This window comes from Copadichromis virginalis, linkage group LG11 (genome assembly GCF_057382275.1).
Source record: "Copadichromis virginalis isolate Kocher_CV1m ecotype Utaka linkage group LG11, C_Virginalis_male_GT1.1, whole genome shotgun sequence".
Lineage (NCBI taxonomy): Eukaryota > Metazoa > Chordata > Actinopteri > Cichliformes > Cichlidae > Copadichromis > Copadichromis virginalis.
The window spans coordinates 37,264,621-37,287,399 of NC_140628.1; the positions used below are offsets into that span (position 1 = coordinate 37,264,621).

Genomic DNA, 22,779 nt, shown 5'->3' on the forward strand with positions numbered 1-22,779 from the left:
TTAGTTAAAGTCATGTGTTTCCAGATCATTCTCTCCTGTTTTAAATAGTTGTTCGGGGCATTCCTGCTCAGATCACAACACTCTTTGTGAGACGGCTCTTACTGGTGCTTTTGTCATATGAGCACAGGCAGCACATTCCACTTAAGAGCAGAGAGGCCAGAGGCCACAGTGGTCTCAAACTACTGGAAATGCTGAGCCATCTTTCTAACTGTCTCTCTGTCTGACTCACACACACTCACAAACATACACACACACACACACACACACACACACACACACACACACACACACACACACACACACACACACACACACACAGGAACAGTGTGTAAAGGTCACAGTACTACACACGTTTGTCACCTCAGTGTTTTGTCTCGTTGTGTGCGAGTGTTTCACAGTCCAGAGGATTATTCTGTAGAAATGAAAACTCTGGTACATCTTCACCACAACTAGATTAGAAAATTAGTCTGAACTGAGGATCGTCTTAGCCGGCCGTTCATTTGCATTTATGTGCGTTTTACACTTTTAGGGAGAAAATTGTCAGTGCGCCCCAGGGTGGCTGTGGCTACAATGTAGCTGCCATCACCAGTGTGTGAATGGGTGGATGACTGGATATGTAAAGCACTTTGGGGTCCTTAGGGACTAGTAAAGCGCTATATAAATACAGGCCATTTACCATTCGTGAGACATTGATGAGAATACATAATATTTTAAAGGTATTTAAAGCTTCAGTCTCCAAACTGCAGAAATTGATTTCTTCTTTCATGCATTTGTATTTATGATGCTGCCTGAATATGATCTGGTGCTCTTTTTCTGTTTTGACTTGTAGATATCTCCACATCTATGTCGGTGCCTGATGACAAATGGTTATCTACCCTGGAAAGCACCCACTGGCTAGACTACACAAGGTAACTGCTCTGATTGGCCAGACTGGCAGTGCATATCATCCCTAACAGAAGACACAAGTCTAACAAAACGAAGCCTTTTTGACAGTTTGCTGGCTAAAGAATTCAAAAACTGCGTTCAGGGTCCTGTAAAAACGAACATTTTGCAGACAAATCGAAGCCATGAAAGTTTGCAAGCCTCATTTAACAGCATTTAAAAATTGAATTTTATGTTTATAACTTTATAGCTAACACTAATATACAATATGCAAATTGTGTTTGTTAGGTATTGTAACTGTATTTCTTATGTGCCGATTCTGGTGCATGTCACGAACCTGCCTCTGCCTCCAGGTCCTGTTTGAGGAAGGCTTCAGAGGTAGCCTGCTTGCTTCGTGGTGGTCACCTGACTGTGGCACTTCAAGGTGAGTCACGTGACTCCAGAGCCCGTCTCATATTATTCAGTTCATTCATTATTCACAGCACTTCCCTCTCATTAATGCCACATTAGGGCTTACCTTGGAGTAGACATATACCACGGACAATCACACTCCGCTGAGCCTACATGCACACTGTCAATAAGCCCCCATGCAACATGCTTTTAAGGACACAGTTACACCTGCTTGCAACTGTTGTTTCACATGAGGTCAGACAGCAGAAAAGCAATTGGCCTTCTAAGTTAATTATAGCGTTTAATTAATGAGTTCAAGGAAAATATTCTGTGTCTGACGTCGTATTTTGGTGGACTTTTGAATCTCTTTTTTGGTTTAAACTTCTGTTGTTGGCACATGGATCCATTAAGGCTATTTATAGGTGTGATGCGGTGTTATTGACACTTTGTTCTATTCAGGTGCCAGATGACTCTGCAAGGTTTTCCCTGCGTAAAGAAACGTTTGAGGTTTTGGTCACCCCACCAAGGATAATGCCGTTCCCCCTTCCACTGTTACACAATCATGGTTTGGCTTGCAGCTGAAGGACATTCTGTTAAATAAGCTGAAAGACTCATTGTCTTTAGTGTGCGTGGATCGATCAATCTTACAGGCATGTGCAATCGGGCCCTGCTGTGGTGGGAAAGAAGACCTCTGCACACCAAGCTCCTGGATGGATGCTGGGCTAATGTTGCTTTATGTGGCAGGAGGTGCAGAGGGGGTGCGTCTCTGTGTTGCGTCTCTGTGTTGCAAAGAGGAACGTGCTGACTTTTGTTTGTTTGGACCCGAGCTGTCAACTGATCACCGCTCAGCAGCGAGGCGTTTCAGGTGACGAGGAAACGCTACTAGGCAGGCCGGGTAAACCCAAGCATGCTGCGAGGGTGACCTCAGCGTGCCTGACTGGGACTCTGCTTCACAGAGACAGGCTCTGGCCAACGGATGACATGGTTTTCTTCCACAGAGGAATTTTCAGTGCCCAGCAAAGCAGTTGTAGGGTTATTATTTACTTAAATGTAACAGATGTTTTTGTTTATCAGATGCTTAGAAAAACATGAAATATAAACTATTTCTGTCAAATAAGGTAACACAGACCAGTCTCGCATACTTTATCCAGACCAGTCATGTTTACTTGCACATTAACTGCCTAAAAGGCCCACTTTGAGTGGGATGGAAAATCACTGGATGATTGTGTTGTTGTTGTTCTGACTCCTGACGTTCTCATTGTTTAGTCTCCCACTGACGTTAAACTTTTGTTGGCCTGTGGCCACGCTGTGCATGAACGTGAAGTAAACAAATCAAACAAAGGGGCATGTCAGAAGATGATCATTTGTAATATTCCTTTAGATTTCATTTTGACTCATTTTACAGACATTTGGCGGATTTCTGACCATCTGGTCTGGCTTCCTGTTGCACGCTCAGTGTAACACTACATTGCTCAGACAATGGCCGTTTTCAGCTGAGGATGTTTACTGCTTGCTGCTGATCTTTCACTTTCTCTACCAGCTAGGCTGAAAGGACGACAGAGCCATGCTCAGTTTGGGTCTGCTAACGTTTTCCTGCACTCTGAGTTGAGCATTAAGAGCAGAATTGATGAATCACTTGCTGGATTGTTTGGTTTTTGCTGTTGCTCAGTGACTGAGTGAGCTACTCGAATAGAAGGCGCGGCATTCAGCATGTGCTCTTCCTGTTCTGACGTCACAGAGGTGGAGGACCGGGACATGAGTTGCGTGGTCTCCAGCCTGGTGCAGGTGATGTGTGACCCCCACTGTCGGACAATGTATGGTTTCCAGGGTCTGGTGCAGAAGGAGTGGGTGATGGGCGCGCACCGCTTCTACAGCCGCATTAACTACCACCGTGACAACGACAAGGAGGAGGTGAGCGGCCATTTTTGAACCCATTTATTTTTCCTCCTAACAAACACAGCCACAAGTTTCCAAAGCTCTTGGTTTCTAACCCTAGTCCCACCCTCACCCTTATTTTGCTTCTGTTTCCTCCTCCTTCACCTTCTGTCTCTCACTTCCATCATTCATTCATCTCTTCCTGTTTGTGCTCTAACTTTATTTACTATGCTCTCTCACTTGATCTTTCCTTCAAGGCTCCAGTCTTCCTGCTCTTCCTGGACTGCGTTTGGCAGCTGTGGTCCCAGTATCCCTCTCGCTTCCAGCTGACAGAAGACTTCCTGTTGGCACTGCATGACAGCGTCCACCTGCCACTCTTCTCCACCTTCCTGTCAAACTGCCAGCGAGAGAGATGCAAACGCTCCCAGGTACTGAACGCCCCCCTATATAATGATTAGTTCAAATAGTGGTGAAGTAATTGATTAACATGCAGTTGCTCCTCATTAGTTAGAACAGCAAATGCTGACTCTGATTCTCCAGATGATTGTAATGATGATGATGATGAGTAGGAAGATGTAGACTGCAGAAAACAGACATTTTCATAATAAATGACACCTCCTACCTCCGCTATACTCAGAATCTCGGGCAGTGCTACACGCCCGTCAACGGCTGGAGAGATGTGCTGCATCCAGATTCTTCCACAGATCCGTCTGACCCTCCACTGCCCCCGGTGTGGGACTGGTCCCTGCAGTACAGCAAGCCGAGACAAAGCCGTTTCACGCAGCCCGTGCCCCCGACTCCTCCGCTCCAACCGCTGCTCAACGGCAACCTCAACACCAACCCCGACAAACACAGGGTGAGGCTGGCTCGTCTACTGCATGGTGCAACACGTCCCCCTAGTGGCCGTGTTTAGAGTCTAGTCTGTGTTAAAGTATATCAGCAGAAATGGGTGTGGGATATTTTTGCTTTTGGTTGGACAGCGACACTTAAGACTTCAGATTGGATTCTACCTAAGCAGCAATTTGTAAACACACAAGTTTAACTTCAGGGCAGAAGAGAAGAAGAGCAGACCACCAGTGTGAGGGTGCAAGAAGAGCTGTTGCAGAGGTTTTCGCATGCATATTTTTAGTAGACTGATATCTTAAGAACTTGGATGTTTGCGTCATACCACTGCTCCTGCTTATGGTACTCGTTAAAGATGCAGCCACTTCAAACTCACTTGTCTTGATTGTCCATAATGGCCTTTAAACTATCTTCTCAGTTTACAGATGTATTATTTTACTTTTATCTAGATAAATGCAAATCAGTGGAATTAACCAGGAAAAGTAGAACCTGCAGGCTCCCAGAGAAAATGTCTTGCGACTGGAAGTTAAACCGCCAAATGTTTTCAGTTCAAATGTACGATTACTGTTGTAGGTGTGTTACAGTTTGCCTGATTCTGACCTCTGACATCTGCCCACCAGCTGACCGACGCCGTCCCGGGCTCAGTGTTTCTGCTCTCGCGGGGCACCTTCTCCTGTCCAACTAACCTGCTTCCGTGGCGCAACAGCAGCAGCAGCAGTTCAGGTGTTTACAAAAAGAGCCACCGGAGGGCGCTGTCCTCTGAGAATGTGCCTGGCCTGGAGAGACTGCTGAAAGCTTGGGCTCTAGTTGAGTTTCCCCAGGCCCTCACATCTACGTCTGGACCTCAAGGACCACTTGACCCCTATGAGCCCTTACTGCCCCTTCTTATGGGCCCCTGCATGGGCCTGTGGAGGGAGTGCTACCTGCGCGGGGCGCTCCATGCGCAGGTATGTCAACAGTCTGATGCAGGCATATAGAAATTATTCATTAAGAATGAGCGGGTATTGTTAGTGAAGCTTCATATGCAGTTTCTCTGTGCATTCGAATGAAGACCACAAAGAGTCCTGAATGTGATGATGTCTTCTGCTTAACACTTAAAGTTTCCAGCTATATTAAACAGAATATTATTAATAATGTAAATATAAACTAAAAGGTCAGTTTAGGAAAGAAAATGTATAAAACACTCAGTTTGAGCTGCACTATTCTAGTTCAAATATGGAGGACTGAAACTGCCAAATTTTAAATGCATCTCAGAGTGACTCAATTACATGTTAATATCTTACAAAATATAAATATAAAATGATTATTGGAATTAATAAATAAATAATTAATTCTGTTTCTATATGTTTATGCATTGACTTATCCATTTTCTTTATTTACAGTCTATTTATTTTTTAAATAATATATTGTTTCTGTTATTTTTACCTTTTAGTCATTTTTACTTTAATAAATTATTTTATTTTTTACATTGTTTGCATCTTGCTTGTATATTTATTTATTTATTTATTTATTTATTTATGCTTCATGCAGTTGATGAGCGTTCATTCAAATGATCTCATGAGGTAAACTTTGCACTTGTTTGTTCATTGATGCCAAACTCAAAACAACTGGAACACATCTGAAGGTGATCAGCTGAATAAATGCAGCCAGTCAGGTGTGGCTGTTGTTTTTCTTTTCAAGCGCTGGTGACATTTAAAAAGTTGTAATCTACGTATACACAAAAATAACTGATTTATAAAATGAAATAACTAAATGAAATAAATTACCAGCTCAGTCAACCAGTAGGTGAAAAGCTTACTCCATGACAGCCTCGCTCATTTGCATAATGAAGCAGAAATTTTGGAAAAAAACAGAAAGAATAGGAGTAAATTTGTCAAACAAAAATAAATAATGTAAACCAAATACAAATATAAATACACACATAAATATTAAATGAAAGTTAATAATGGTAAAAGGAAATTAAAAAAATAAAATAAAATGATCTTACCATCTTTTTTATAACTCCTAATTTTATTATTTAAATATTTATATAATTATATGATTTATTTTCTATTACTGTACTATTATTATTATTATTGAAATCTTGGCATATTTTAGGGCATATATGCATAACTTTTTGATGCCAGTAGTTTCAGTCCTCTGTATAATTATTATACTGTATCAAAGTTAAGTGTGTAAACCCGGACGTGGGTACCCGTGAACCTTCCTGAAGCCCCCGTCGCGAGCGCTGCACTCCTGTGTCCCGTGTTACATCCTCTCACTTCCATTCCGCTCCTTCAGTAGATGACGTCCTCTTTGATGCGAAGATTAGTCAGAGCAGTTATGAGCAGCTCCAAATATGGACATGGTTCAGCCTTTGTGATGTCTGTACATCAGCGCGTCTATCAGCGTCCCCATGGTGATGTTAAGAATAGTTGAGCACCGTGTGGGTGGGTGGGTGCCTGCAGCTATTTTAAAAGCACTGTGGAGAAATTCTGTCAGGCTGCTGAAAAACCATTTCAGGTTTCAGAGACAGTTTTGTTTCACACACTGCTGAATGTTCCCTTCAGGAACACGAGTTCCTCTTCTTTCTTTTGTTAGAAGCATGGATTCATTCAGGCATTACTCAGTGTTTGTGGTCTGCATAGTTCACGTATTAAACAAACACCTGTTAGTCTCTGTGTTTTTTAATAATAATAATAATGATAATGCATTTTATTTAAAAAAAAATAGCGCCTTTCAAAGCACCCAAGGACTGTTTTTATCTGAAGAACACACACTTCAGGATAATTAAAAAAACACTTACTACAAAATTCAGACTGACTAGAAAACCACTCTAACTGGGTCAGTATCTATAGGTAGGGGGAAGCATTTGTTCCTAGGCTTTAGGGCTCATGAGGTCTTACCTTGAAGCGTTCCCTCACCATAGACTGCATATTCAATGCAAAGTACTGCTGATATACTTTACGTGTTTTTGTGACAAAAACATACAAAACCAACAACGCATCCGTCACTCGAAACTTTGCGGCATCTTTAGAGGCCTTTGCGCTGGACACACCTTTGTCCTGAGGCCTGGACCCTGACCTCGCTGGACAGGAAGAACAGGCAACACTCCGCTCCTCCCAGTTTAGCAGCATAGTTATTGTACAACAGCAGGTAGCAGCTCTGTGGCAGGTTTTTCCTACAGTAGGATGCAGATGTTGAACAAGTTTATTCTGGATTTTATTTGGAACCAGCTGCTAATGCTGGTATGTTTTCACTCCTACTAGTAGTGTGTTCATACATACCGTCCCAATTTCTTGTTTTTGCATATTTGTCACATTTATATGTTTCAGTTCATCGAACAAAGATACGCAAAGTCACACAAAGATAAACGGAGTAAATACAAAATGCACTTTTTAAATGATGATTGTAAAAAATGAGGTTTTTCAAACCTACTGGGCCTGTGTGGAAAAAAGTAGTTGCCCCCTAAACTTAACTGGTTGAACAAACCTTAACAGCAACAACTACAATCAAGTGTTTCTAAAAACTGACAGCGAGTCTTTTCGCTGTGGATCAACGGTGGCTCAGTCTTCTTTGCAGAATTGTTTCAGCCACATTGGAGGGTTTTTCAGCACGAACATCCTGTTTACGAACTATCTCAGTCACATTTATGTCCTGACTTTAACAAGGCCACTTCAAAACCTTCATTTTATTTATTTTTTTCCATTCAGATTAGACTTGCTGGTGTGTTTTGGATCATTGTCCTGCTGCACAACCCGAGTACTTTTGTGCTTCAGAGCATGAACTGATACCTGGACAATGTCCTTCATCAACATGTTTTTTAGCCTTTTTTTGAGGTTTTTTGGACAGCGGTGGTTTTCTCCTTGAACCCTCCCCTGGAGGCCATTTTCACCCAGTCTCTCTCTTATTGTTGAATCATAACCTCTGACTTTAACTGAGGCAAGTGAGGCCTACAGTTTTTTAGATTTCATTCTGGGTTCTTCTGTGTCCTCGTGGATGAGTTTGAATGCGCTCTTGGTGTACTTATGGTAGGCTGGTTACTCCTGGGAAGGTTCACCACTGTTCCAAGTTTTCTATTTGTGTATGACAACGGGATTCAATGGAGTCCCAAAGCCTTAGAAATGGCTTTTTGACCCTTTCCAGACTGACAGATATCAGGGACTTTTTTTCTGCACTGATGTTGTTTCTTTAGGTTGTAAAACTGAACTCAGCTTTCCAAAGAAATGTGATTAATCGGTTATGTCATGATTTTAAATGGGGTTTTGATCTGAAACTGTATGACAAATATGCAAAAAATAAGATGTTAGAAAGGGGACGACTACTTTTTCACAGCACTATGATGTGGTCACAATGTTCTGATGTCTTACAACTGCAGCTTGAAATACTGATACATAAATATTTTCTCCACTCATCTTTTCAGTAAGAGTTTCCTCTGGACAAGTTAGTGTCATTAATGGAAAGCAACAATGAAGGTCACTTTTAAAAAGCAGTTTTTAATACCTTATCATTGCTTTCATGCTTTTTAGTTTGTAGTTTTGGTCCCAGAAAAATGCAGGATGAGAAACCTTCAGATTGAGATGAGGTTGGATTAAAGTTGCTGAGCAGTCCCGTAAGTAAAACTTTCTTCTGCTTTCTATTCTCAGGCGTTCTCTCACCCCCTCTCTGCCAACCACCTCCACCCTGTGGAGAGGCTAGCGCAGGAGGTGCAGCAGCTCAAAGACAAGCTAGAACAAGTCTCCACCAGCACGGATCCTACCCCGCCCGCCGTGACAGCCGAGCCCCGGAGAGCCGACACCAACCTGAACCAGAACACCAACAACGGCACCTTCCTCTTCCCGGCGTCGAGGCCTCAGAGCGCAGGCGCTCTCAGAGCAGCACCCCTCCCTACCTCGGCCAACCAACACACCTCCAGGGGCGCTCCCGCCGCCTCTGCTCCACAATCCAGGCCTGCTCACAAAGACACGGGTGGCAGCAGCAAGCACACATTCCTGTTTGGGCACTCGTCTGTGATTGATGCACATCCTGACCAGCGATACTACTCGGCGTCCAGTAACGCCAAGCTGCCTAAGAGTAACGGACCCTCGCTAGCTTCCTGAGATCTGACCGTTTTCCACCCCGTGACCGGGTACTCTAACCAAATGACACAGACATGTCCCTCAGTGGTGCCACGAACTGAGAGGAGCAGACGTGTAATAACGTGTCCATAAGGCGATTAGAAACAGAGACATTGTGACGGACCACATTGAACTGAAGCTGTATGAAATGATCAGTGCAAGAGCTCTTTCCTCTGCTACTTATCACGTGTACTGTATCAAATAATGTGACAAGTCTTTTGTATATTTGAATAAATATTCCTTTAATTAAATTGCAAAGAAAAAAAGTCATGCCTGAAGGTGCTGAATGCTGGAAGTACACCTCACAGTATGCAGAAACCGTCGCCGAGACTATTTCTTTGTAAACTTCCTGATGTCACCCTTTAAGAAAGAGACAGAAAGCTTGTCGTTTCTATTTTTACCTTCTTATCCACGGGGGGGTTGCACTGACAGGGCGGAGTGGAGATAAATGTGTTAAGCGATGGGTCCTACAGGCACTTTTCAGGACGTGATCTAGAATGGACACACTTGAGCGTTTCAATGGATTTAACCTCTGACCTGTGTGCCCTTAAGGCTCCATGCCTCCAGAAGACTTTTTTTTTTTTTTTTAAGTTGGTAACTCTTAATGATTTTTTCTTTGTTGCTGTTTGTCAACGTCAAATAGAAGATTAAATTATTGTTTGGAAAATAATAATTTCCAAAAACCGTCATTTTCTAACTCCAGGCGCTGCGACCAGTTGAATTTAGGGCATGAGCGCTATTTTGGTACCGCTGTGCTCTCATATCTCTCCGCTCACATGCATGCTGCTCGGGAGCAGCGAGAGGCCTATATTCAGTTTATGGTGTTATGTCAGCCTGGAGTTTTCTGGATGTTTCTGCAGTTCCTGCATGATGAAGATCATTTCAGGGCTTTAGTATGATATGTGTTTGTATTGATCGCTAATAGACATGTGGATACGTGTGATTATTTTCAACCAAAGTTGGTATTATTTGAAAATGTTTCCATCATTTTTATGGATGGTGAAAAAAAACAAACATAATTGTGCTCTTTTGGACTTCTGTACCTTGAGAAGGTAGCAGTGTTTGAAGTAAAGGGAGGCTCCGTTCCTCCTGTGTTTACCTTCTATTTGATCTCCTCACGTCCTGCCTGCTGCCGTATTAGTATGCAGTCAGCATTTAGGTCAAGGATTTGTCTGAAAAGCACAGAGGGAAGTATTTGGTCCTGCACCTTTAAATCCAAACAGTTTGCATGATGTGGGTGTCGAGTAGATGCACTGGCGTCATTCCCACGGATGAATGAATTTGCACCATTGCTAAAAGGGATGTTTAAAGTATCCATTATCCTTTCTTTTTAAACGCAGGATAACAGTTGTCAGATGTCCGTCTGATACCGGCCTTCTCTCATGTCAAAAGGTACCTCACTTGATAGCACTATGAATTATTCAATTGCTGTAAATATTCATTATGTCAATATTAAGGCATTGACTTCAGCTACAGTTTCAGAGCTTTCCAGGTGTGATGCCAATGGATTTGCTGGTCTTCTGCGGAAAAAGGGGAAAAAAAGTCATCGTTGTCCCGTTGCATGGAAGATCTAATTTGATCTTCAGCTCACACCTGCTGCTGTGTCTTTGTATCATTTCATGTTTTTGGTACTTACATATGCCAGATGTACATATTTTTCTTTTTTTGTACTCGCATGTTTTGATCCCTGATAAATAAAAAGAGAAGTGTTACCAGCTCTGATGTAATGACACGGCGTGCTCGTACACTGTTCACACAACCTTTTTATTTTTTAACAAAATAAATATTTACAATATGATCTGGAACACCTAAAAGTAGCACGGCACTGTACAGTGAAGTCGAGATTTCAAACCCAGCTGCATCAAACATACAGTCAGTGTGAAACGGCTTGAGAATCATGTGCAAAATGATCAGTACTTTCACAGGAAATGTTCAGAGTAACAGCGTCTTCTGACAGGAAATGTTAAATATACAAAATATCTACTCCGGTTCGCTTGTGTTCATCTCGGGTTTGGGTTATTTCTGTTTTTCAGAGCTCAGTAGAAAACCTGATAGGATAGGAAACCTCTCCATGATGTCGTGAAGTCTATGGAGATGCATTTGGGCACTTAAATCTATGCATGTTAATGTCATGCATTCTCAGACGTTTCACCTGATTAGCACAAACAACAGAGCAAGATGAAATAAAGTAGGATGACCACGACTCCAAAGTCAACAGGTGGCTTTCATGGCAGTGAATTTAAAAGTCAATCAGGTCACAGCTTAAGAAGTCCAGAGAGTCGGCATCACCCCCGTGAAGCGGCTTCACGTTTACCCCCACTGGCTGCCGTGCTCCTTCCCTGTGTATTGCTCCTGCAGGATGCTGTAGGGTCCATTGAAGTACCCGGAGGAAGATGGACCCAGGCCTCCCAGCTGCCGGATGGACTTGCACATGGGGCAGGGGTAGTCCGACAGACCCTCGATGTCCTCGAAGGCCAGGTTGACGATCTGATCGCAGCAGGGATCGCAGTAAAGATGCCCGCAGGAGAGGCGCTTGAGGCGGGCCTCGTAGGAGATGCAACACTGGCAGTGCGGCAGGTCGGGGCCCAGCGACAGGGAGCTGGTCAGGGAGCTGCTCTCCAGGCTGCCGGCTTGGCTGGAGCTCAACTTAGTGGGAGACCTGAGAGGGAGAGGGAACAGGACGTGAAGACAGCCTGAAAACTACACATTGCATCAAGCTGTTCAAAATAAAATATGATTGTTTAAATCGCAGGTGTAGATTTCAGAGGGATGAGATTTAGACCCCACGTTTGTCCCCTCAGAATAAAAAACACAAAGGCTGCAAAGACCTTACTTAGAAATTCCCCAAATATGGAGGTTTCCTAACTGGTGCTTGATTTGGTGCTTTTCTTTGCACAACAATTCCCCCATGTACTGGTAAAAAAATAAAGTTACAAAATTTGTTTTAAATTAAGAAAAGTAAGCTTTGATTCTCCTGGGGGAGGACATCCCATCTATTATATTTGATACTATTATACTCAACAACAAAGTGGCTTAAATTCTGTACTTTTTCAAGCCAAAGAACTAATATTTGCTGGTTCCAGCTTCTCAAATGGAGCCTGTCTAATTATGTGTTTTTCTTGAGATAAATAAAGACATTTCCATCATAAATGCAAAAAATGTTCCCGTTTTATGATTCCCATTTCTAATATTAGCTTTGTTTGCAGGGTAGAATGAAACATTTGAAGAAGTGACTCAGGATTGCGCTGGTTTCTGAGTCATGTTAATTCATTTTATAGAAATAATAAATCATTAAATACAATGCAACCCTAATACAATAAATGCATGTAAATTCACAAAGCAATGTGTCATTTTCATGGTTCTTCAATGGCTCTTTACTAGTAAAAATCTCCAACTCAGAATTTTTTTTCCAAATTTGCAATGAATCCATCTCTTATACAGAACAAACCAAATAAAACAAGCATATATATTAGACTACACATACCAGAAATACTGAAAAACTACGACAAAAAAACATTTTAATGAAATATATATAATGTAAAGCCAGGTTGTTTTCCTTTGATTCCAAGCGTCCCAGCTGTGGCCTCACACACAACATCATCTCGTTGACCATCTTAATAGAAGGATTCATGTTAAAATAACAAACACGACAACCAATCAAGTTTTTATGAAAGATAAGAGCTGTAGATATAAGTAAATGGTGCTTTGATGACAAACCTAATTTCTTTGGGACTTGGCAAAACAAAAACAGGACAAATAAGTAGATATTTTGGCTGCTGGTTTATTTAAACCAAGACAGTCTGGGGGTGACAACTATTACTAGTCAAAGCCATGAAAACAGGACACGGCAGGTGTGATGGGATCAGGTTTTTCTGGTGCACGCTGAACACAGATGGTGTTGCTGTGCACACATTTGTTCCTTGGAAAAAACCAATAACTGGTAAAACAAGACTTGGTCACAGTTAGGGTGGAGTTAAGAGGATTGTGCAAGAACTTCAGTGTGTGCTGATACAAATGCGTCTGAGCCTCATTCCCAGCCTGAGTGGACAGCTACCTGTTAACCTCAGGTTCTCAGATTAGGACTTCTTCTCACTGCAGAGTGTGGAAATGCAAGCAGAAAAACAGGGTTTCATTTGAAATGTCGCTGGCAGGATTTCCGAGTTGTGTAACATGAACTGGCTTTCAGGAGGCAAAGCTGGAGCGATTCTGGAAACCTGTTGTCATAACAACTGTGAAGGACGGTATATAAAAACCCCACTCTGATGTGATTTATCATCACAGCCTGATTTTAAAACGCCCTCTACGAGAAAACATTGTGCACCAGTGACCCTGTGTGGGGAGTAGTACACGATTAAGGATTAGACAGAGTGCTGAAATTCAGATTGAATAAGCGGACAGATTCGACTCAAACATCGGGCTGTGTTGCAAAAGCACGTCATAAAACCCCGAAACACGAACAGCGAGTGCGGCATTCTGTGGATTTGAGGCTGTCCTGTAAACCTGATGAAATTCAGGCTGATCAATCACCGCTCACCTTGACGACGCTGAATCTTTGAAGCAGTCGAAGCTGAAGGCTGCAAGGATCCTCCAGAGCAGATCCATGCCGGTTCCTCTCATGGTAAAATCCAAATTTCATCGACCTGCTTTCTGCCCAGCTTCATGTTTTTCCTTAAAAGCGGAGTCTCTTTAAATTGAGATAGAAACAGTCTTGCGCCACCCCCTTCTCCCTCCACGCGATTTTACACAGACGAATGAAAACGAGGCGCGTTCGTCCTCATCACCATTATCATCATCATGGCCATCCGCGGGCGTCTGAAAGGACGTAAACAACGCGCAGCTTTCATTCCAAGCTGCTGTGCGCGCTGCTTTCTGCTCTCGCTTTTCCTCCTCCTCCGCAGAAAGAGGTGCTTCATTTGCATCAATCAGAGGCACACACACGCGCGCCTGACCCGATCTCACCAATGAGCTCAAAGTGGAGCAGGACACTGAAATGGCCTCAAAATACCTCGGGCTATAAAACAAACGGGTAATCTGGCACTTGCTGCTAAATCTGAACAAAACACATTCTCAGATCAAATCTGCAAACAGCCCCACGTGCCTGCAAGTGCTGCGTTTATTATGTTTATTATGCATTATAAAAATGTTTATAAATTTTTGTCCGTATTGAGCTTGTTGTGCAGTACATTAAAAATGTGCAGTACATTAAAAATGTGCACATTCACAGGAACAGTGTATTTGAAAGCTTCAAATAATTTTTATCTGTTAACTCAGATATTTTATCCATTTATCTTAAACAAAAGATCACATCTGTAGTTTTTTAATTAAAAATAGGTTTTTCTTTGAATTTAGCATTTTATTTAGTGGTGCAATGACACTGCCGGTTTAGTTCATGTAGGTATTCATTGTTTGGGTTCTTTTAGACATTTTCAGCAGGTTTTTGCATTTTTTCAGATTTCTTAACAATGAATACCATCTCCCTTTTCCAGAAATACTCCAGCAGTTCTTTCACTTAAACAAAACTACATTTTAACTGTAATGTTTTGCAGGATTTGGCCACCAGATGGCGACAAATATTTATTCTTAACCTATATGAGTCATACTTTAGTTACTGGTTGTTTCATATTTCATATTTGAGGCAGGCTTGGGGGGAGAACCTCTCCAGGATGCGACAAAGACAGAACATGAAGCGGAGGTCTATAAAAACCTATATAATTCCTTTTCAATATTACAACACATGCATTAAAATAAAATCACGACTGAACTGTGGTTTCACTTGAAACGTTTGCTGGTTGCAGATTCTGAAATAAAAAGGAATTATTTAAGAAAACAGGTGCCTGAATTTATTTTGTCTTTACACAAATAAAAACATCTCCCTCAGAAACTGATGCAGAGTTGCAAGTTGGTGCAGGCTCAGAAAATTAAGAGTCTGGTGATTAACATTTCCTTCTCAGAGCCACCAAATAATTTTGCTCATAGTTTTAAATGTATCAGTTTTCAGGCAACAATATAAAATAATCCAATAACAATTGTCCTGCTTACTTTTAACTAGAGCACCACACTTGTTCTCTAGTTCTACTGAAAGAAAGAAAACCCTTAAATTCTTTGTGACAGTTTGAGTCATTCTGTGGTTAATGAAGGGTTTCAAAAGTAGACACAAGGTCCAATATATTCACACAGATGAGGGCTGCAGTCTTACCCAGGCCGCTCATCATAAGTCCCAGTGCAAGCTTGCATAGTCTGTGTTTCCTCCTGGAGTGATTCATACAGCTTTTAGTGTAATGAATTGCAGATAAGTGCTGCCAGAAGCACAACATTAAACTGGCCCTGACTGAGTTACTGTGTGCAGGAAATTTGATCCTGTTCAGTAATTAAATCGCACATGAACTGGCATTTTGTTACAGCAGGCAAAGAAGATGGAACTGAACACAGTTAGATTCATCAGCTGCAGACAGACACGGACATGCACATGCTCTAGAGCTGCAGCCATCTGCCTTGACTGGTTTGTTCTGTATAAGTGATGGATTCATTGCAAAAAATGGGGGAGAAGACAAAAGAGCAATTTGAGCTTTGGTTCAAAGGCTGGCCTTCATGTTTGAGTATCCACCATTGTGACAGTATGGTCATGTTCCCTGATGTTTGTGTTCCCTGTCTCTGACTGCGTGCTAGTTTTTCTAATATATGTCCAATTCTGTTTCTTTTTTCTACCTTTTCTCTCCTTCCGATTGTCTGCCCCTCTGTGTATATGTAGTCCTGTCTTTCCCTCTGTGTGTCCTCCTTCCATCTGTTGTCTGTGTCCCACATTTCATCGCCTGCGCCACCTTCTTGGCTTTTTTTGTTACTTTGTTTGGACTGTGATGATCGACTTTGTTAATAAAGCTCGTCTTTTATTTTGTCAGTCCGTAATCATTTCTGTCCAACACAATTATTAGGAGAACCTGGTAAATTTCCTAAAGGCTCCCTGAGAGCTCCATTTTCTCATAGATGCACTTCTCTTCATTGCCTTCGTATTATATTCAGAAGTGCAGTCTGCAGGCTTAACTGTGACTTCTAGAGTTTCCCAAAGCTGAATGGTAGGCAGAGCCTTCAGCCACCAGGTTGCTGAGAAACCAGCTTCCAGTCTGGATTCAGGAGAGAGAGAGAAACCCTCTCTAAGACCAGGAGATTAAGTACCTCCTAGCTCCTTAAAATCTCACTGACCTCAAGGGAAGGCAGGTAGGAGAATTCATAAGGATTTAGGAAAGACATAAAACGGTGCGCTGAGAAACCGGACAACATTATGCTACGCTCCCTAACACCATGATGCCAGATGTGTACTGTTTTGAAACTACACTGTGCAGAAAATGGGCTACAAAATGCCCATTTTACTCACTGCAATGTCCTCTTAAGATATGAAAATACATCTTTTAACCTAAAAAGCTGCTGTATTTTGTAAAAGCGCACAGTGTCACTGAAAGTTGAGCACAGACGTATTTCTGTGGCCGGTCTTATGTCCTATGAAAGAGGAGAATATTTAAACGAATCTTCTTGTGGTGCAAATTTTTGTTTGCACCACAAGAAACACATCTGAAGCCTGACGTTGTTGTGATAATGACTTCTAGGGTTGTTTATCATTTGCCAAGGTGAGAACATCTTATGAGTAATGAGTGTGTAATTGTCACTTTTGGATGGGTGATTCATGGATTTGAGTGCAGTGTTAAAACTTTGGCACTGTCCTAAAACTCTTCCTCTCTCAGTTCTCATGCTGAGGGTTTACAGCCAAGCACCACTGAGTTCTGTTCCTCTGTTGTACTTTTGCTTTCTCTCTAATCCTTCCTCTCATTGATCTGGGCTGCTTTGCTGTTTTTAGAGAGAAAAACATTCCTAAAACCTGAGCTTACACTGGATTATTTTGTTTAGTAGGCCTACATCAGTCTCTTCCCTCATCAGGTCTGATGGTGTTTGAGCCTCTAATTTGTTCTGCTTTTAGCAGAATGCTGGTTATTACTGAAGTGGACTTGCGGGGTCTTTGTATATCAAGTAGTAGTGCACTGTTACTAGATCACCCTGCGACTGCAGCATCACAATAATTTACACTGCTTGGTAAATCTGTCCCATATCTGCTGGATAGTAAGCCAGTGCAACTTTTCCTTCTCATTGTTTGGGATTTCTGTCCAAAATGCCATCTAACCCACCATCCATCTCTTATCCCAGGTAACCTTAAAAGTTGCCGTACAACAAGGGACCTTAATAATTCAAACCAAATTATACAAAACCTTGAATTCACTTTGATATCAGTTAATAGTTCACTAGATTTAGAGAGCTGATATAAATCTACATTGTTCATTCAGCCACATTCAGAGTTTGTTCTTGAAATTTACAAATATTTTAGCAGCTTTAGGGATGAAATTAAAAATTCAATTATTTATTTTATTTATTTATTTTTTTTATTGAGCAAAAAAAAATTCAATTATAATTAACATTTAGGTGATGAGCGCCACTTTGTCAGCGTTCACTGTTTTCACAAATGGTTGGATGGGCCGTCACTATGAATTATGGGATGGCATTTGCTCCTCATAAAGGACGATCCCAGTGTATCCTCTGCTAAAGAAGGTATAAAAGGAAGCACTGAAGAATAAAGTCAGGTGAGCTGCTACAGGCTCTCAGACAGCTAGGGGACTTCCCATGATGCACTTAGCACTTCTCGTCCACTCCCATTCGTTCACACTGCATGTGTTCAGAGGCCAGTACCGTGTGTCATTAACTTTTGCCTTCTCTCTCCTGCAGTTGCTAGTTTGTCCTGTTTGCTGTTGATGGTCTCTCTGCTCCTCTTTTCCTCTCTCTCTTCTTCCTCATTACCCAGCCTGTCGTGGCAGATGGCTGCTCCTCCCTGAGCCTAATTCTGCCAGAGGTTTTTTTTTTTTGAGGGAGCTCTCCTTGTACAAAGTGCTGTTCATAAGTGATAATAAGATGGGATTCTTTTTCTAATATTGTAAGGCTTCGCACAGTTTCATCACCCTCTACTATCAGCATTAGCAGGAGGAGGAGGGACTGGTGCTGGCAGATAGCAGCTCTTTATTCCAATCTGATCAATAGATGACCCAAACAGACAACAGCAGCTGAAAGCCTGAAGCCAAATGAAAGGCCACATCTGATCTGAATGCTCCTGATGACAATCAGACCACAGCTGCAGCGTCAGTGAAAATCTGACAGGAAGTCAGAAGCACTGAAGGCACAGTGGGGGTGTTACGCACAGAGAGAGCAGGCATGATTTTAGACCAATCAGAGTCAAGGTGATAGTATCCTAAGCTGGGGTGTTTCCAGGATTTTTTAAAAATGGGGTGGTACAAGAACATTCCAAGAACCAGTCGGGAGGGGGGTCATGGGAAATTCTATCAAAAATAAACACCATATCAAACGGACCATAATTCATTAGGTGTGCTTCATTAGTTACACCTGTTCAACGGCTCATTAATGCAAATATATGATCAGCCAATCACATGGTTGTAATGCAATAGATGCATTCACGTAGAATGGTTAAGATGACACATTAAAGTTCAAGCTGAGCATCAGAATGAGAAAGAAAAGTGATTTCAGTGACTTTTAAGGTAGCATGTTTATTGGTCTGGTGTGCGTGGATTTTCCCACACATACATCTCTAGTTTACAGCGTGTCAGTCCTCTGGGTGTAAATGCCAGATGTCAGAGAAGAACGGCCAAATCAGGGTATGCAGAAGAGCATCTAGCACCTTGAAGCAGAAGAACTACAGCAGCAGAAGACCACACACACGACAAGAGAGACAACCATTCACAACTGTGGCCGATTTAGAATCACCAGTTAACCTACAGTAACATGGCTTTGGACTGCTGGAGTGTCCGGAGAGAACCCACAGCCAGGCACACTGAGAATATTTAAACTCCACACAGTAAGGACCCGGCTGCCAATAAATAACATAAAAACACTAATATAAAAATATACTATCTCCAGTAATAACCTGATTTTTTTACAGCTACAAATGTGCAGTATATTCCTGCATTGAACGGTCTGCAGTTTCCAAAACTGGGATTCTGAATTCCTTTGAGATTCCTTGTAAAAATGTATCACATCCTCACAATATTAAAACCAAAAGGTTTCCTATTGACGCATCCTTGTCATCACCCACACTTTTTTAACACAGCCAATTACAGGCACGAGCCCGAACACGTGCAAGGAGAGGCTCGTCTTGCACACTTCATTGCACCAACCATTTGGGGCATATGGACCAAATGACAGTCTGAGCGAGCTCCACTGATCACGAGCGACAAGAGCGCGTTTTCTACCTGAATGTGCGCGTCCAGAGTGACTTCACAGTATTCAAACTCACCAACGGTTGAATCACAGGGCAGAAAAATGAATCACCTTCACTTCACTTCCTCATGTACAAACCAGCGACCCCCCTCTGGTTCGTCAGAGGAATGGTGCCTGCTGTAAGAGAGATGGGAGCACAGGGAGCAGGAGGGGGAGGAAGCAGAGGGGGCGGTGTCTCCATCTAAGAAGGATGCTGTGTAGTAAGTGAAGGGGCTGGAGGAGGGGAGGAGGAGAGTGCAGCTCTTTGCTACTACGTCAGCGTACATCACAGGATCGCACAGGACCTTTTTTTGCTTCCAATAGTCGGGGTGACTTCCTTGCGCTGAAAATCCCGGTCACCCTAAAACCTCCCAGTAAGGTAAGAAAATGAATAATCTGCTCTGATCAGATCATTTTGTCTTTGCGTCACTTCTTTAATTTTCATAACTGCGTTGTTCCCAAAGGCGAATGACATTCGGGAATATCCGTGTATTTCTGACACAAATCGAGATCTATTTTCCACTAAAACACGAGTTTATAGGCCTGCGCTGCGCAATGCGTTGACCCCTACACATGCATCCAAAGACAGTCAATATTACGCAGAGAATTAATAAGAAACATTACAGCTGGAGAGAAATTAAGGCTAATTTGGGAGTAAAAGGCGCCGTCCGCTCTTGTTCCTGCGGGCAGGTCTTGTGCGCTAAGAGCCATTCTCGTCTTCATCCGTCCCGGCGCACAGATTTCAGACATGAAGAGAAGGATAGGAGCAGATATGAGGTTATATTTTATTACCTTTGAACAGTAAAGAAGACCAGCTTCAAATCACTGCTCCAGTCTAATTAGCGGTGTTGTTGGCACCAATGCCCTTGCCCTTCCTGCCTCTCCTGTTCCGCCTTCCGCTACCACTACACGGTCACAAATGTGCCACCTTAAACCAGCTGCACTCTTCTCTCACTATTTAGAAAGTTTCCGAGCTTGAGTTACGTTTAATTTGTGCGATCAGCTCAAAGGTGCCCGTGTGGCCGGGGTTTCGTGCGCTGCGTCGTGCACCAGAATGACCTTGTAGAAACCCAGCGGGAAGAACGTGACGGAGAAAGAGTGATGGGCATTTTTTTTCTGCTTTCCTCTGTGGTTTTGCTTTGCGGTGGTTTGTGTCAGCGGTGCTGAGAGGACTCTTCTCTGAGAGGATGCTGTTTGGTGTTCATGGCCACAAAATGCTGTAAACTGCGTTTTGAAGGCGGAATATTGCAGTTAATGGATGCGGGGAAACAAATTAGTGATTTGTTTATCGTAGATGATGCATTTTACAACTTTGCATGTGTGATGTCTTGTCCCTGCGGCAGCCATCACTGCAGCTCAGTCAGCCTCTGAGCTATTTATGCATCCAGCCAACAGGAGGGGTTGCAGATACTGTTTCAAACATACAGGATTACTGACAGCACTTAAAAAATGTAAATATTTATCCCCCTATTTAGGCTCGAAACACAGCGCTTGTTACAGGATCTATAATTTGTCTTTCATGTATCTGACATCCAATGACGACCAGTTTATTCTTCAGGAAATGTGTCTTCTGTGTGCAGTTTTCATCCAGTGAAGCTTGTTCTGCATGCAGATGCTTTGGACCTGCAGGTATGGGTGTTTCCACTGAAGCACCAGGAGGGGATGAACCATGCTTACATTTCTAGGCAGAGAGGCCCAATCCAACTACTGCAGTCAAATCCAAAGTCAAATTCAATTCAGTTTTAATTATATAGCACCAAATCACAAAAACAGTCACCTCGAGGTGCTTTATATTGTAATTTTAAGACCTAGAATAATATATACTCCCTCAAACAACCTGGCTGTTGTTGCAGATATGCAACAGAAAATGATTGCTTCAAACATTATTAGATGATTTTGGTAGGCACCAGGAATCAAATACATAAGATAACACTTGCTTCCTTTATTTATGGTGTAAGATTACATTCTGACATTTTCCAAACAAAAGACTGATTAAAAAAATGTCAGAATGTAAACAATCTTAATCTCTAAATGGGTAATTTGGCTGTTTTCTGAATTTTTCAAAAGATTTGACAGAATTTATAAAAGCCTATCAAGATTTTGTATAGTTTATACACCGAAGCATCACTCAAGGCTCTATAAAAACAGGCTGAGGTGCAGGTGAAGGTGTTTGCTAAGCTTGATCCAAAGGAGCAAAGGGAGCTGCTCTGTTTGGTGTTCTCATTTTGTGCCTGCTACCCCTGCTGATTGGGCCGTGCTCCGGTGTGTCCGCTGAGATTAGCCTCATCACAAGTTACAACTCGCCTCCCCCTGCAGCTGGGGGTGGTGGTGCCGGATATATTTGCATAATGGCTGAAAAAATGCATTAAATAAGTAGGTATGACTGTCTGCGGCAGTGTGGAACACAACTACACACCTGTCAACTTCTCCATCCGGGTGTTGTAAAGTTCAGCAATTAGCACAGCTGTTCCACCACTTCAGTGAAACGCTTCATGGCTTCTCCAGACAGATCAGCTCTTGGCTCGTGATGCTGCTGCTGCTGAGACACTACTCCCTGCTGAAGATTTACTGCAAGGGTGAAAGATAATCGATGGCCTTTTCCCTCATCTCCACATGGTGGTGGGGGGAGTTCAAGCAGCAATTAATGTCAAGCACATAACTCTCCATTAACAACTGAAAGTGCATTTGTTTGTTATCGGCCAGAACCAATATTGTCTCTTCTGCTTTTAATTAGCCTTCAGAAGCTCTTTTATTTTTTCATTTTTGATATACAGTATGGAGTTATGTAATAAATGATTGGTGGTAATAAATCTTAGAGTAAAAGTTCCAAACCTTCCATCATAAAAATTATTTCACAGGTTGAATTTATTCATACCTGTCTCTGGAAAGACTGAGCGACTCAATAGTAATAAATCAGACTAATTATTACATGATTTTACAGACGTGACTGCATATTTTAGAATGAAATATTTCTGTCACTGAAATTCTACTAGCTTTTTCTATTACCTCAAACCTGCTGGTTTATTTCTATAAATTTCGGATAAAAAAAACAATTTTTAAAAGAAGTGCTCTTTTAGTCATTCCTGTGTTTTGTTCTCAGACAGAAAGGGAAGCACAGAGTAGAAATATGATATACTTTATTGGTCTTTGTGGGAATTTAATCCATTACAATCATTAGAGGCTGTGGGAAGCCAGTGTACAGTACCCAGGGACGCCAGTGACTTGGTCAAGGTCACAATGACTGAGCATGTTTTCATTGTGGCAGAAACCAGAAGTGCTGGAGGAAACACACAAAAGCACAGCGAGTAGTGGAGATAAACCTGTGTTCTTTATAATCCCAGCAGGGGGGCAAGTCATCATGTTGTATGGAAATTTACAGGAAAATGGGTCT

At 42.2% G+C, this 22,779-nt stretch overlaps 3 protein-coding genes across 3 annotated transcripts in view; 2 read left to right on the forward strand and 1 right to left on the reverse strand.

Moving 5' to 3' along the window:
* Positions 1 to 10,803, forward strand: part of mtmr11 (myotubularin related protein 11) — a 38,302-nt gene extending 27,499 nt beyond the window's left edge. The window contains exons 11-17 of the mRNA XM_085472282.1: positions 830 to 908; positions 1,236 to 1,306; positions 3,011 to 3,183; positions 3,405 to 3,575; positions 3,785 to 4,003; positions 4,611 to 4,937; positions 8,616 to 10,803. Of these exons, the coding sequence (XP_085328408.1) occupies positions 830 to 908; positions 1,236 to 1,306; positions 3,011 to 3,183; positions 3,405 to 3,575; positions 3,785 to 4,003; positions 4,611 to 4,937; positions 8,616 to 9,068 (1,493 nt within the window). The 3' untranslated portion in view covers positions 9,069 to 10,803. The remainder of the gene's footprint in view (positions 1 to 829; positions 909 to 1,235; positions 1,307 to 3,010; positions 3,184 to 3,404; positions 3,576 to 3,784; positions 4,004 to 4,610; positions 4,938 to 8,615) is intronic.
* Positions 10,804 to 10,831: 28 nt separating this feature from the next.
* Positions 10,832 to 13,992, reverse strand: LOC146699374 (uncharacterized). The gene is made up of 2 exons (XM_085472283.1): positions 13,621 to 13,992; positions 10,832 to 11,745 (listed from the first exon to the last, which is right to left on the reverse strand). The coding sequence occupies exons 1-2, from the start codon at positions 13,701 to 13,703 to the stop codon at positions 11,397 to 11,399; spliced, it is 432 nt and encodes a 143-aa protein (XP_085328409.1). The 5' UTR covers positions 13,704 to 13,992; the 3' UTR covers positions 10,832 to 11,396.
* A 5,316-nt stretch (positions 13,993 to 19,308) lies between these two features.
* Positions 19,309 to 22,779, forward strand: part of sv2a (synaptic vesicle glycoprotein 2A) — a 47,138-nt gene continuing 43,667 nt past the window's right edge. The window contains exon 1 of the mRNA XM_085472284.1: positions 19,309 to 19,767. The gene's annotated coding sequence lies outside the window, so the exon portion shown is untranslated. The remainder of the gene's footprint in view (positions 19,768 to 22,779) is intronic.

What these genes read in the sequence shown, in the direction of transcription:
- LOC146699374 (XM_085472283.1), bottom strand. Translation starts at nt 13,703, where the DNA reads ATGAGAGGAACCGGCATGGATCTGCTCTGGAGGATCCTTGCAGCCTTC. An exon ending in AAAGATTCAGCGTCGTCAAG is followed by an intron (nt 11,746 to 13,620) that starts GTGAGCGGTGAT and finishes TCTCCCTCTCAG; the next exon opens with GTCTCCCACTAAGTTGAGCT.